This window comes from Psammomys obesus, unplaced genomic scaffold (assembly GCF_907164565.1).
Source record: "Psammomys obesus unplaced genomic scaffold, mPsaObe1.curated_primary_1811, whole genome shotgun sequence".
NCBI lineage: Eukaryota > Metazoa > Chordata > Mammalia > Rodentia > Muridae > Psammomys > Psammomys obesus.
In genome coordinates, this window is record NW_026585690.1 from 2,410,539 (window position 1) to 2,424,521 (window position 13,983).

The window sequence follows — 13,983 nt, forward strand, 5'->3', positions numbered from 1 at the left end:
CCCCTCCTTCTCTCCCTTCTCCTTCTCCTTCCTCTTTTTCTTCTTCCTCTCCTCCTCCTTCTTCTTCATCTATTTTGTCTTCTTCCTCCTACTTCACCCCTTTTTCTCTGCCTCCTCCTGTTTCTCCTCCTCCTTTTTTCCCTCCTAGGGAATTAGTATGTATAATACCATCTAGGTACTTTCTATTAAGAAAATTGAACTTTTCTTTCCAGCCCATCTTTTGATTCTGAATATAGTGACTGTGATTCTTCAGGCTCAAAGCAATGATATGTATGTGTGGATGCAAAATAGAGAAAGCAGAAAGTACACTCAATATTTGTGATCACACCCTTATGCCATTGATATGAACTCTTAATAGAGGTAATTGTTGATATCTGATCTCAGGTTCCAGAACCTTCGGGAGAGCTGGAGGCTCTTATATCATCCTTAGTCAGCTCTCTAGCCAGAACTTGACGTCAGCACCTGGAATCTTGACCTGATCCAGTGTTCAGCCACTTGAGGTTAGGTTGCTGCAGTAGAAGGATTGTAATCCCTCACATGGACTTAAAACCTTCTCATGTACAATAGAGACATAAGCAAATACATGATTTAAATAAGAAACGAACTTAAGGATATCTCTCAGCAACAAAGCATTAACGCTTTTCTAATGTCTTAGGGTGTCCTCAGATCATTTTGGAAACGGGGGAAAGGATGACAATGATGGATGACCAGTACCCTTCATGGATCTTTGTCAATGAGAGGACATTCATAACCAGGTAAGCATACACCCATGTGACATGATATTCTGCTCCATTCACTGACAGAGCATGCCATTCAGGTTTTTCTAAGAATGACCTATGACCGATGAGATCAGTATTGTGAACCACTAGGTAAGATACTAGATAAGAAAATAAAGTATATTCCTAAGCTTAATATATACTGCTAAGTCATACTCTGTCATAGAATGACTACTCATATTTCATTAACAGTTGTCTGATTTCATTTAAAATTATGTTTCAGTTTTAATAATTCAAACATTTATGAAGACTGAGTTAAGGAAAGAAAGTTCCTCATGAATTATATCAACACACCCAGAGTTTGTTCTGAGGCCACAAATCATGTGTTCAGTCCTTAGCTCTCTATATTTGTCTTTCATTTCTGACACATTCCACTTTCCTCTTGACATGCACTACATAAGATAAAGCCCACATCCTTACCTACTTTTCTTCAGACAATAAATAGCATCTTCTATTGCTTTTTGGACAGCAGAAGTTTAAGAACTAGAAAGATGAGAGCTGAACCTGGCTAAGCCAAGGCAGATGCTGAGAAAGAGAAAGAAGTCATACAGACTCAAATGGTACCGAGACAAGCCCAAGTCAAAGGATAGGAGAGGTAGAAACCGCATGAGAAATGTCAATGCTGTGGGGTAGATTAGCAAAGCAAAGGGCCACAAAGGTGGTCAGAAGCCACCACTAGAGGATAAAGACGGAATATAAGAGTAGAAAGAAAACATGACAAGCTGACTTAAAGGGAGACGTTTCCTTCATTCGTTGCACAGACACTGGTGTCACACTATGGAAGGACTGTAATGAGCACTGGGTATTCATCAATGAATCGAATGAAACCCTTACTTTCAGGGGACAGAGGGTGCAGTCAAGATGAAGATAAATGCCAAAATAAGGGAAACATAAAAATAAAGCAGGGACATGAGTGAAGAACCTAGAGGCAGACAGGCAGGGAGTTGCTAACTCAAGGAAGGATTCAAGGAAAGCCCTAAGTGAAGACACAGGATTGGAAGAAAAAGCCTCGGTTAAGCGGCTGCGAGCATCCCTAGCTCAGAAGGAGGAGCATGAGAGTACAGGACAGGCCAGTGTAGAGGAACTAGAGGAGAAAGAGAGTAAACAAAGCTGAGATCAGAGGCACAGACCGCCCAGAAAACATGGCCTTTCGGGGGCCATTGTGAGACTTGCCCTTTCTCACCAAATACGATGAGAAATGGAAAAAGACTGAATACAGCTGTGACAACATCAGTCTGGCTGTGAGGGATACATTGAAGAAGGGCTTAAATAGAGATGCAGAATGAACATTAAAAGTAGAGATGATGGTGGCCTGAACCATGGCAGCAAGAGAGGTAGGAAAAGGACCGTGACAGATTGCCCAGCTTAGATGCCTGCTGAGGTTAACAAAGGGCTCACGGGAAAAGGATTTAGCAATGATTTTTATGCAGCCATCTTGATTAAATATTTTACGTGTTTCTTTTATATTTACGTGATTTAAAAAGCTGAGAGGATTTAAAGAATAAAAGTATCCAGATGAAACATTAATGGAAAAACTCAGTTTAACTTAAGCTTATTTCTTTCCTCAAGCAGATTCCATTTTATAAAACTGAGACCACACTGTATCTTATTTTACAGGCCACTCGTTAGATTATAAAAATTTTTCCATACCACTAAAGGAAATCTTCCTAAAATGTTTTGAATGATACAGTCACTTTCAGTGAGACAGAAATACCACCCTGTAATCATGCCCTAACTTCTGTCTTCTAGGTGGCTGTAGTTTTGTTTTTATACATAAGGCTGGTTGACAGAAATAGCCCCTGGATCAATGTGTACAAACAGTGTGTGTTTGCCTCTACAGATCAGCTCCCCAGAGCATATGCTCTTGCCAACAACTGAAGGCCTCATGGCCTTTCTTCCTTATTTCTTATAAGAGTGCTGGGATAGACTTGGAAAAAATGTAAATCACTTGAGGGTGAGGACTACCCATTTTTAGCCTCTTTCACAAAGTTGTACCAGTAGGTGAGCTTGGTATAATGATTTTTAGGGGCAACATAGATGCTCATCTTACTTTAATACTTATGGAAAGTATTAAGAAATTACAGTGTAAGAAAATATTAGGTATAATTATAAAATACAGTATAAGAAAAATATAAGAAATCTTTGGTTTCACAAATATTGCTTAGACAAAGTGACAAAGGAAAGCAAAGTCAATTAAAAAGTTATTGGCAACAGATGATACTTTAAATTGACCTAAACTATTAAAATAGCTCTACAACACTGCCATAGCCCCTGCCAAATTGCAGTTGAAAAAATTTTTTTTTTCTTTTTTGCAGAGAGGGGAAGAAAGGGTTTCTTTCAGCTCACCAGTACATTTGTCTTTCTTACAAACCTAGCCTGAACACCTAATACATAAAATTAATATTTCCATCTCTGAAAAAGTTTTGACAAGCATATTCTAATACTCAGCTATAATATAGGAAAAAAAGATTGCATTTAAAAACCTATATAGTCCCACAGTATTATTTATCTGCAATTAAATATGTCACACTAAAACCAGACATTTCCAAAGGTGACAAGATTGTAGTGAGCTTTATTTCTCATCTCTGAATTGGTCAGTTGAAGAGCTTAAGAGCTTGTCTTCCGTAGACCAGGATGTCTTTTAGACCACGGGCTGTCTGCATGCTCACTGGAGCCTTGTACGGCTGAGCAACATCAGGAAGCAGCGTGATTCCACAGACTCTATGCATCCAGAGAGACTTTCTCAGGATGTGGTCTTAGAACCCTTGATCCTGAATCAGACTCTCACCGACAGTACAGATGCTGGGCTCAGCCCCACACTGATCCCACATGCTGAAGTCCCTGAAGGTCTTAGAGGAGGGAGGGATGAAGTTCTGACAGCTTCCAACTTCCCATCAGAACATCCCAGAAACCATAAGAAATCTCTGCAAAACTGTCATCAAAAATGATAGCAATACACATCTGGAAACAGCCCCTCCCCCGCTTACCCAGTTCAGCTTCTCAGCTCCCTGGATGCGTTTGTCATCAGAGTAAACAAAACATACTGTATTTTATTAATGTTTTCATTTGCCTACACCAAAAAAAAAATGCAGAGAAGTGTCAGAAATTGATGTTATAATAAATTTTAAAATATGAAAAAAGAATAGTATCTACCTAATTGAAAATTTTGGTTTCAGCACTTTTAATGAGAATTAACACATGATCGGTAATAAAACAAGAGGTCCTATGGGTCACGGCACTGTAGCCAGCCAGCCACTTGTATGTTAGGACTGGGTGAAAATTTGTTTCCAGACTTCCTGGCTCAAGGGTGTTGGCATCAATTCGCTTCAAGCTCCAGTGACCACGGTTCCAGTTGCTGCTTCATTGCCCGGAGTCACCACTGTGCTCGGTGCCCATGCAAATATTCCAAATCAAATACGGTTCCATTTGGTTGCTCTCAAAGCATTTGCATCTTACCGTTTAAATCAGGAAGAGTTTAGAAGTAAATAAGTATCAGCCCTGTATTTAAAACAAACAAAAACAAAAAGTTCAGCCCAGATTCATGCAGGTCAGATTTCAAAACCTGTTAGGTTTTCTGTGCTTCTTAGACATTGATATCAACCAAAACATGTGCATCCCTGTCCTTGGTAAATAGGTTTAGTTAGCATGATGTCATGAGTGTATGCAAGTACATTATTCTTTACAGTTTTTTTGTTCAAGGCATGTTGGCTGGTACCCTTTGCTGGGACAAAAGAACAAGCCACCTACACTTCTAATTATACACAAAGGGACCCTGTTCCTGAGGCTGCCTCCTACCTGGCTTGGAGAGCTGGTGGGCATCATTACAGTGGGAGTCCAGAGCACACTGATCAAAAGAATGAACACTGAGCCCCAGCCAGCCCTGAGGACAGGTCTGTGAGGAGAGGCCCTTACTCTCAGGAAGGCCACTTCGGGGTTTAATGAGGATGTGGAAGGCTTCTCTAAAGGTCTAAAAACAGTCAAGAGGATAAAATGAGCCAGAGACAACGGGTTTGAAACATGTGTTTAGAGCTATTTTTTTCTGTGTAGAGATTGTCTTAAAATCTTCACAGTATTACTTTCTGATGATCTGGTGAAAATGAAAGATTATTATTTTTTTAAAAAAATGAACAATACATATGAGGCTATATCAGAAAGTTCAGTAATGCCCCCAGATATCTGGAAAGAGGGCACCTCTCAAAATTTCCTTAGAGCCAATATTTCCCCAAAACATATATTATCAGTAGTCACTTGAGTGTGTCAATGACAGCCCCCTGCTGTTTATCTGCTATCTAGTTACCTATTCTGTCACTTTAATAGATTCAAAGCTCTTTCCAAGATTCACAGAAACTTTTCCACAGAGTCTGAAGTCAAATTTCAAACACAACTCTCCCACCCCACCCCCGTATTTATTACCTATATAGAATTTACTTTAACGTCTGATGTCCTCAATCACAGCACTCCCCACACCACACCCCCCCCAGGAGTAAGCTGGGATTCAATTTTCCATATGTTATTCCCTAAGCAAATGAGGTTTGAGGCTACGCCATGAGCCAGAAGCTGTTGCCAGAAGAAAAGCTAGGCTGTTTACATAAAGCAGAACATTCTAGAAGGAGCCTGCTGGCTGACGCTGCAGCTCTCAGCTGGCCCAGGAAAGTGCCCAGAGGCCAGGCCCTTCCTCGGAGTTCCTGGATCTTCACTGGGGACTGGGATGGGGTGTCTGCATGGCTCCATTCCTGGGTGCTTCAGCTGTTGTTCTCTCTGGGAAATGCAGGTCTGAGGTGTAGAAACCAAGTGAGGTGAACACTCTAGATGGGGAGGGCCTCATCTTAGCGAGATCTGAGGCCTGACTAGGGAGGGATTTAACTCAGAGAAGCAAGATCAAGAGGCATCTGGTACAGGAAGTGTCAGAATCCTGTGCTCAGTGAGTTACAGCAAGAGGAGGGTTCCAGGCCAGCTGAGGTACAGGACACACAAGAGGAGATATACATCTCTCTTTACGTTAAATATATATATATATTTATTTATTTTATGTGTATGGATGTCCCATCTACACAATGGATGTCTGTACACAGTGTGGCAAACCTGGTACCTTAAGAGGCCAGGAAAAAGCATCAGAGTCTCTGGAAATGAAGTTGTGATCTTCCCTGTGGGTTCTGGGAATCAAACCTGGGTCCTCTGGAAGAGCAGAAAAATGCCCTTAACCTCCTCCGAGCCAGCTCTTCAGATCTCAATGCCTCTCTTAAAAAGAAAGCAGGAGAGGGGCCGCACAGGATCATTGTGTGTCATAAGGATCAGAGGAGGATTTTACTCAAAGGGCTACAGAGAGACATTCATGGGTGTTAAGCAAAGCAGACGATGTGGTTAGACATTCTCTGCTCAGTGGGGATTATGTGGGTGATATATGGGTGTCATGAAAAGAGAAGAACAGTTGGTGTATTTGTTTCAGAATAAGAAGAATCAATGGTCAGGGTCGTGAGAGCGAGGCAGTGGCCATAAGGCCATGAGATGTAAGGCTCCAGCCTGGACCTCCTGCTTGCTCACATCAGTGGTCCCGAGAATTACTGGTCAGCTTCCAGCACCAATCTCACAGGCCTGTTGAGGCTGGAAGGGTAACTTATTTAAGTAGAAGAGCTAGGTGGGTTCCTCCTCCAGAAGGAGCAGAGCTGAAGCCACTGTGGGTCTTCCTTCCCAGCAGAGTCCCTCACCTTTCACACACAGAGGCCATTGTCTCACAGCACACGTGAGCCTGTCTAAACAGTGACCAGCGATGGGTGGCGCAGCCATGTTTGCTTTTCAGGCGGCTTGTTATTTATTTATTTTTTTCAAAAGCTGCCATTAAACCTTGTTTTAGAAACAGGTGAAAACTTGAAATGTATGCGTACATCAGGGGTGAATGAGAAGCAGGCATTCGGAACCATTCTCTCGGCTCTCTCCCCACCCTCGTGGCTCAGCCAATCACCTCCACTTCTGAAGCCAGTTCATATCTGGGCTGGACAACTACAGCCACCTGCTCCTGGGGCTTCCACTCGGAAGCCCCTTCTCTTTGAGCTATCAGATGTTTCTCTGTTACCTGATCGCCATCATCTTGCCTAAATCCTCCAAAGGTTTCTTGCTGTGCTCAGAGTGAGAAGCGCATCCCTGTAGGGGCTGGCAGGACCCCTACAGCCTCATTTTGAATCACATCTTTTTCTCTCCTTCAGAAGTGCCCAGCTTGGTCCGACACTCCAGTCAGGACAGGCGTGTGTCTGCCTGGCCTCTCTCCCTCATTCTTCCCCTGGCTGGATGATCCCATCATAGCAAACTCAGTTTATTCTTTCCTACCACCTGAGCACCCTCTCTGGAGGGTCCTCTCCCTGAGCGCTGTACATAGAATCATGTATCCTTTGCAGAAATCTTACCCTCTGTCACAGGACGGTGCTCCACTATTCTTTCTTCTTCTCTTGCTCTCAGCTATAAAGTGATTCTCAGCTGCAGAGGCCTCGGTGCTGTGTTCAAGGCTGTACCCTTCAGTGCCTCAGCAGAGCCATTTGTTTAAACATACTTACTTAGAATTATTAGAATCGGTGTAATTCTAGTCAGAATGATTACATGTCTGATCTTTATCAGCCTATAGAAAGGTATATACCATTTATAAACGTTTCATATACCATTTATGGAAGCATGAGCAATGGCACTCCTGTGTAAATAGCATCGACACAGAGACCCAGCCCCTGCCGCTGAGTGCCCCCACCAGAGGAGAAGACGGCAAGACAGAGCCCTCCTTCGTTCTGGTCCCTGCTACGTAGTGAGGCCTGCCTCAAAAATACAGCCAGGTTGCTTTCTTCAAAAGAAAGCATGAAAAGAAGAAAACAGTCCAGTCCGTCTTTCTATCCTGTCCACATGCTGTGTGTGGCTTAGTCACATCGTTACAGTAGCAGGAGCCCTCTTGTATGGTGCAGTTTTTGTAGTTAAAACATCCTTGTTTGTTTGTTTTTTAATCTACCACATCATTCCCCACCTCTTGTTCCCGAGCAAGGGTGACCCTTGACACTCCAGGATAGAGTTTCTAGTGCAGCCAGGAATCCTCCCTCTTTGAAAACGACAGAAACTGCAGGTATGTGCCCCTGCAGAGGACTCTGACATCAAGAGCAGCAAAATTTGCTTCCGTTAGGAGGGCTGTCTTCTCTGAGGCCTCCCAGCTTTCAGACTGTGGAACCCAATCCCTTCATTTGCAATGGAAATGTGACTAACCTACTTTGCTAGCTGAGGGATGTCTGTGTGCCAGGTGGTAAGGCATTCTTTCTTCCAACAGCTTGGCCAGAAAAAGAGGCCCAAGGCAAGAAGCCCTGGCACCAAGGTCTCTTCTAGAGGAGTCCTTGCTCAAGTTTGCAATTTCACCACCAGAAGAGAGCAAGGAAGGATAAAGTGGGGTCTGAGAGTTTTGCCAATGCTTGCAGACATAGGTGCATTAGCTGGCTGACTGATAGGGATCTACTTTCTGTTATCCTCATGTTTCCTGATTCTACCTTTCCAGAGGCAGGCAGCCATTTTATAGTTTGAATTGTGGCTGTCAACTGTGAGAAATCACAAATACATTACACACTTAATGCACAGTTTGGAAAATGTGCAGCATTACAACCCGCAAAATTAAGAACATAAACTTAATACCAGCAATTCATTGTAGCTACATGTTTAATTCCTAGTTGTGTGCATGTGCACGCACACACACACACACACACGCACACACGCACACACGTACACCCACGCACGCACGCACACACACACACACACACACACACACACACACGTGTGTGCGTGCATGAAGAACAGAGGCTTCAGAACCCCTGAAACTTTAGTTACAGGTGTCTGTAAGCCACCTGATGTGAGGGACTCAAGTAAAACAGTCCTGCTCTAAAGCACGAGAGAGTCCACAAAGAATGTCACCTAACACCAACGCCAGGGTGCATGCAGTTCAGTGACTTGAGCTGAACCATCAACATTTTCTAACGAGTCTCCCAGAGTGTGGCTCAGATGTAGGAAACACAGCCAAGCGTCACCATGGATGTTCGGTCCATGGCTGTCTCTGAAGTTCATGTTGGATCACATCATGTGACAGTATCTGGACTTTGGGCATATTGGGGTCCAAGTTATAAGGCTCAAGAATGGAACAGGCTCATTGGTTTCCAGGGAGAGCATAGAAGAGCCACTGTTTAATGATACCGTGAACGACTGGACAAACGAGAGGGGTTGTTATGTTGCCACCAAAGTCTGGCCTCCATGTGTCCCTGCGTGTAAAGTGTAGTTCCCTCTCACCCATCATCCTTCCTCCTGCCCATGTTTATCACAGTTTGCAAAATCAAATAAGTGTTTCTTCTCGACTGTTGAAGAGGGAGATAAGAAAGAGGAACTCGTTTCTTGCTAAGTTCATTATTGCTGGCACACGTCAGCATGTGGGTAGCTCCCATCTGCTGAGCTGCTGCGGTTCCTGCCACACGGTACAAAGTACACCTGAGCGTTTTACAGTTCACTCGTCTGTGCTATAACTCACTAAAGCCAAACAGGACCTTAGAGCGGCAGGTGCCCTTAGCATCCCTCCTTCCCTGGTCAGTTCCGTCCCGGCTTGCTCTCTTTCAGAATCCATGCTAGGGAATTCTGGGTACCCATAAGCACGAACCAGGATTCCCACCCTGCAGTGCCAGTGTTGGAATGCCTTTTTTCTGCGGTGGAAGCTGATGTTTCCATGAAGTCCTTCAATTAGAAGTTCAGTCTGTATAGAAAATTTGACATCTCTCAGTTTAGTCAGAACACCTTCCCCTTAATATAGTATGTGAAGATGTCCTTAAGAACATGTTATATGTTCTGTGAGGTGATATTTTACGTTCCAAAAAAACTCACAAACTTTTCCCAGGAAGTCAAGATTTGATGACTCACTCAAATGAGTCTGAATTTCATTTCTGTTTCTTTGCCATCTCTGTGGCTTCTAGACATCCCTGGTTCATTAAAGAAAGACCAGATGTGTAACCCTTCTCTAAGCTACCATTTTAAAGCTTGATCAGGGTATTTGAATGGCCTATGCTAACTGCTCAGTCTGGGTTAGGTGAGGACCTATTTGAAAGTGAGGCAGAAAATGGCACAATTTGTTTTTATTCATTAAGAATGTGCTCACTTAGATGGACTCTTAAAATTCTGATAAAATTAAATTAAATTAAACCCTTGATAATGCTTTTCATCTCCTAGGATAAGTGCCTGTCCTGCAGTTATTTTAGAATTCCTGGGCTCCAGATCATTCCATATGTATGTGCCATCCACCTGTCTTCTCAGAGAATGCCAGGCTTGCTCCTGAACCTCTGGCTCAGAGTTATGATGCCCTCAACCTCCCTTGCTGCTTCTATGTTGTCCCATGTCAAATTCCACCTTCAGCTCTCTACCTACTGGCTTTAGTGCTGCCCTGTCTTCCTCGTGCCTTGACTTCACTAGCTCCCATTGCCCAGAGAATGAATTTAAGTTTCTTAAAGTGCTCATGCTTCCAAATCTTAGGTTCATCCTCAGAACCTCATCTCAGAGCTGCTCACACAGACTGAAGAAATGGTGATAGGTTCTTAGAAACGTTCCTCTGACCTGATTAGCTCTTCTGGTTTAGTTACTGCCCACCTAGATTCACCACAGGGACCATGGTGTGCTTAGCTTCTATGGATGACTGAGTTTCCATGACTGGGCTCACACGGTGATTCTGGCATGAATGGATGAATGACATTAGTTCAGCCTTTCCATTACTATGCTTACTTTGCGTTAGCAGACACAGATGACCAACGGGTGGCAACACTTGATCTCCTTGCCCCCCTAGTCTCAACTAACCAACCTGGTATATTAATATAGTCACAGGCTAACATTTCTTCCCATGGTTAGGGTACACCCATCCTTCATGGGTCCAGGGACTTAAATCCCCTTTCTGGTAAGATACACACAGTTAAAAGGGCCTTGTGGCAAGCATTCGCCTCCGTTCAGGCACCGAGTGTTTCCACTTCGTGGTCCTGAGTGATGCTTCAAAGGCTTGTGCCTTTCCCGCTACTGGGGTTTTGCCAGAAGCAAAAGCTGAGGGCGTGAGATTATATAAGGCTCTGTGTGCTTTCATAATGATGCTCTGAGCTCAGCATATCAGGACTTGCATCCCTAGTGAACCCTAAACTACTTTGTGCTGTACAGGCATAAAAGAATGAAAGCTCTTAAAGGGCTACGGGACTCTATTGCAAAAGTGCAACTTTAAGGGAACTATTTCAGAGTGATGGTCCTAAAGGAACAAAATCAGTGTATCCGGTGAAATTTAGAACAGAAATATTCATTAACAATAAAAATTTGGAGCAAGTTATTTGTGAAATGGAACAGTAGTCTGGAGGCCTTCTCTGGGATTCCTTTTTGTGGTCATCACATGGATCGTATGGGCCCCTGGAAATGTGCACATTGGAAATTGCAAGTGAGGAAAGTCAGTACCAAAAGCATGTTTTTACGATTCCCACATGTAAAAACAATATTCATAAAGCTGGCTGTTCAGTATCCAGCCAGTGTTCGCTGGATAACAGCTTAAGATGAAACATCTACTCTAATCATTGGTTGAAACCAAACTGATGGCTCTCATGGAGGCTGCATTCTTATGAGAACAGCAAAGGTATTTGAAAGTCAAAGAGATAGGAACCATGAAATATTTGGAAGCAAAATGTTACAGGATATTTTTTCAATAAATAGGTTTACACAAACCAAGCTTTTCCTCTTTCATCTTGCTACTATTTGTTGTTGTTGCTTTAGAAGAGAATATTCTGGTAAATTTACTTAACCAGAATTAATTAAGTGCCCTCCACGCACCGAACACGATACTACCGGGGATACATGAAATCTGAACAAAATTTCCCAACATCCCTACTCTCAAGGAGATTCATTCTGGTGGAGGAGACAAAACACACAATTGAAAACTCAAAAGTTACAGCCATTTATGGCTCATGCCTTTAATCATGGCACTCTAGAGGCAGAACCATGAGGGGTGATGTAGATTCCAGGCCAGTCACATTTACAGAGCATTAGAGGACACCTCAGAGGCAGAGGTGAAGGAAGAAGGCAAGATATGAAATGTTGGGAGAGGCAGAGATTTAGAATGGATGCTCAAGAAAGACTCCTTACACACGTCTATTTTTTTAAAATGGGGCAGGGTGTGAGTGTATTTTTATTTTATGTGTGTGGATGGTTTGCTTGTATGTATACCTGTGTGTCGGATGCCTGAAGTGTATGTGGAAATCCCAGAAGAGGGTGTTGAGTCCTCTGGATCTGGTGTTATGAACAGTTTTGAGCCAACATATGGATGCTGGGAATAGAACCCAGATCCTCAGGAAGAACAGCCAGTGACCTTAATCGCTCAGCCACCTCTACCTCCCCATTGGTGGCTTTGATTAAATTAGCGAAAATGAATGAATGAGGGAACAATGTGATGGTGGAGGACGAGGTCATTCTAGGCGAGCAATCAGTAAGTTCAAAGGCCTATGACCTGGAGTGTCCAAGAGATATCAAGAAAGCTGGGCAGAGTAAGTGAAAGAAAGAGTGATAGAGAGTGAGGTAGATGGGGTGATGGAGGACTAGATCAAACCTACTCTCTCAAGTCGCCATGGCAAGAGGATGTTGAATTCTATTCTGAGAAGATACTGAGGAGTTGTGAGCAAAGGAGAAAGATGGCGGAGTTCACAATAGTTCCTGTTGTCAAGAACACAGTATATACGGGGAGCCTTGTAGGAGGTCATTTCTGTAATCCAGATGTGATGACTCAGAGGGAAGGGCAGAGGTGGGAGGAAGCAGTGCCCCCACAGCATCTCTCTGTCACCTGAGAGACATTCCTCTGAAGCAGTCAACATTATTAACTAATCCACTGTTTACCATTGTTGTAATGTCAGAGAGAACCAGGACATCAGATGCATCGTGGGTGCTTAGTGTCCGTGGGTTAATTGTGAAAACAAAGCAAAAATGGAAGCCATATTTGCTCCATAGCTGTCTGCTTTGACCAAGCTCTCCCACCAGTGCTGTCCTCAGTCATCCGGCCACATACATTTTACTTACTAATTAGCATATTTAAATGTGTTCATGTTCTAAGAGTGCTTCAGATTTCCATGGTGCACCTTAAATTAAAATGGCAGGATAATAACAATTCCACAGAAACATTTTTTTAATCTCATACTTCTATGAAGAAGTAAAAGTATTGTTATTGTGTCTTACTACTCTAAGGCTTACGATTGGTTGTAATTGGAAAATGTTCATTTCTTTCTTTATTTATTTATTTATTTTTAGGGAACAACTTAATTCTTTACTGGAGGCTTATAATGTATTCTATGAAAACCAGAAAAATCTGCATATTTTGTATGGACAGGTAAGCCCATTAAAGAAATGCAACAGCTTGATTCACAGAAAACCAATTCTATAATCATGTAAATGAGTCAGGATTGCTGGAAGCAGGTAAATCTTTAATTTATTCTTATTTTCATGTTTAGACTACATCACTAAATATGAGGGCTGGAATGCCTGCACGTTGCTAAGCATTTTTAATGCAGAAAAGCATACAAAAATAATTTTAAGGACACATTTGCTTTCTGTTTTAAAATGGAATATCTCTCAAACAGTGATAATGTTATAAATGGCAGATGCACTACTTCTTTACATGTGTGTGAAGAGGTGTGCGCTGAGACGCCTCTCCACACACCTCTCATTTACAGTGAGAAAATGTGATACTTCCCTTGAGTCCAACAGCACGGGATTATTATAACAAATCAGGCTGTGTCTGTAGAGTAGAGGCTGACTTGTGAACAAGTGAAGAGTACAATAGCTCACAGTGACAACAGTTTAAAACTATTAGAGAAGTAGTTCCGTCATTTATATTGCCTAGCAACTGGCTTTTCATAGCAACAGTAGTCAGTGATCTTATACTATGGCTTTCCATAATCTCAAAGTTTCTAAAACAACAATCTATTACTTTAATAAAAAGATACTCAACATATAAAAGAGATTATGTATCGTGTAAAAGTAGATTTGAAAAAAAATTATATGGGAATTCCATTGCTTGTAACATTTAACTAATTGCAAATTACATATGTATTCCTGTTGGCTAATTTTTCATCTCTTTCCCATTACTCCTTTTGTTATACTATTTCTATTTTGAATAAGTACTTCAAAATTATTGATTTTTCAGAAATGTGTTTGT

The 13,983-nt window shown here is 42.4% G+C and overlaps 1 protein-coding gene across 3 annotated transcripts in view; it reads left to right on the forward strand.

The window, feature by feature from the left end:
- Rassf6 (Ras association domain family member 6) overlaps window positions 1-13,983 on the forward strand; it is a 36,677-nt gene that overhangs the window by 7,547 nt on the left and 15,147 nt on the right. For all 3 annotated transcript variants that reach the window (XM_055596464.1, XM_055596477.1, XM_055596472.1), the window contains exons 2-3: window positions 656-755; window positions 13,077-13,155. In XM_055596464.1, coding sequence (XP_055452439.1) covers window positions 691-755; window positions 13,077-13,155 — 144 coding nt within the window. In that variant the 5' untranslated portion in view covers window positions 656-690. The remainder of the gene's footprint in view (window positions 1-655; window positions 756-13,076; window positions 13,156-13,983) is intronic.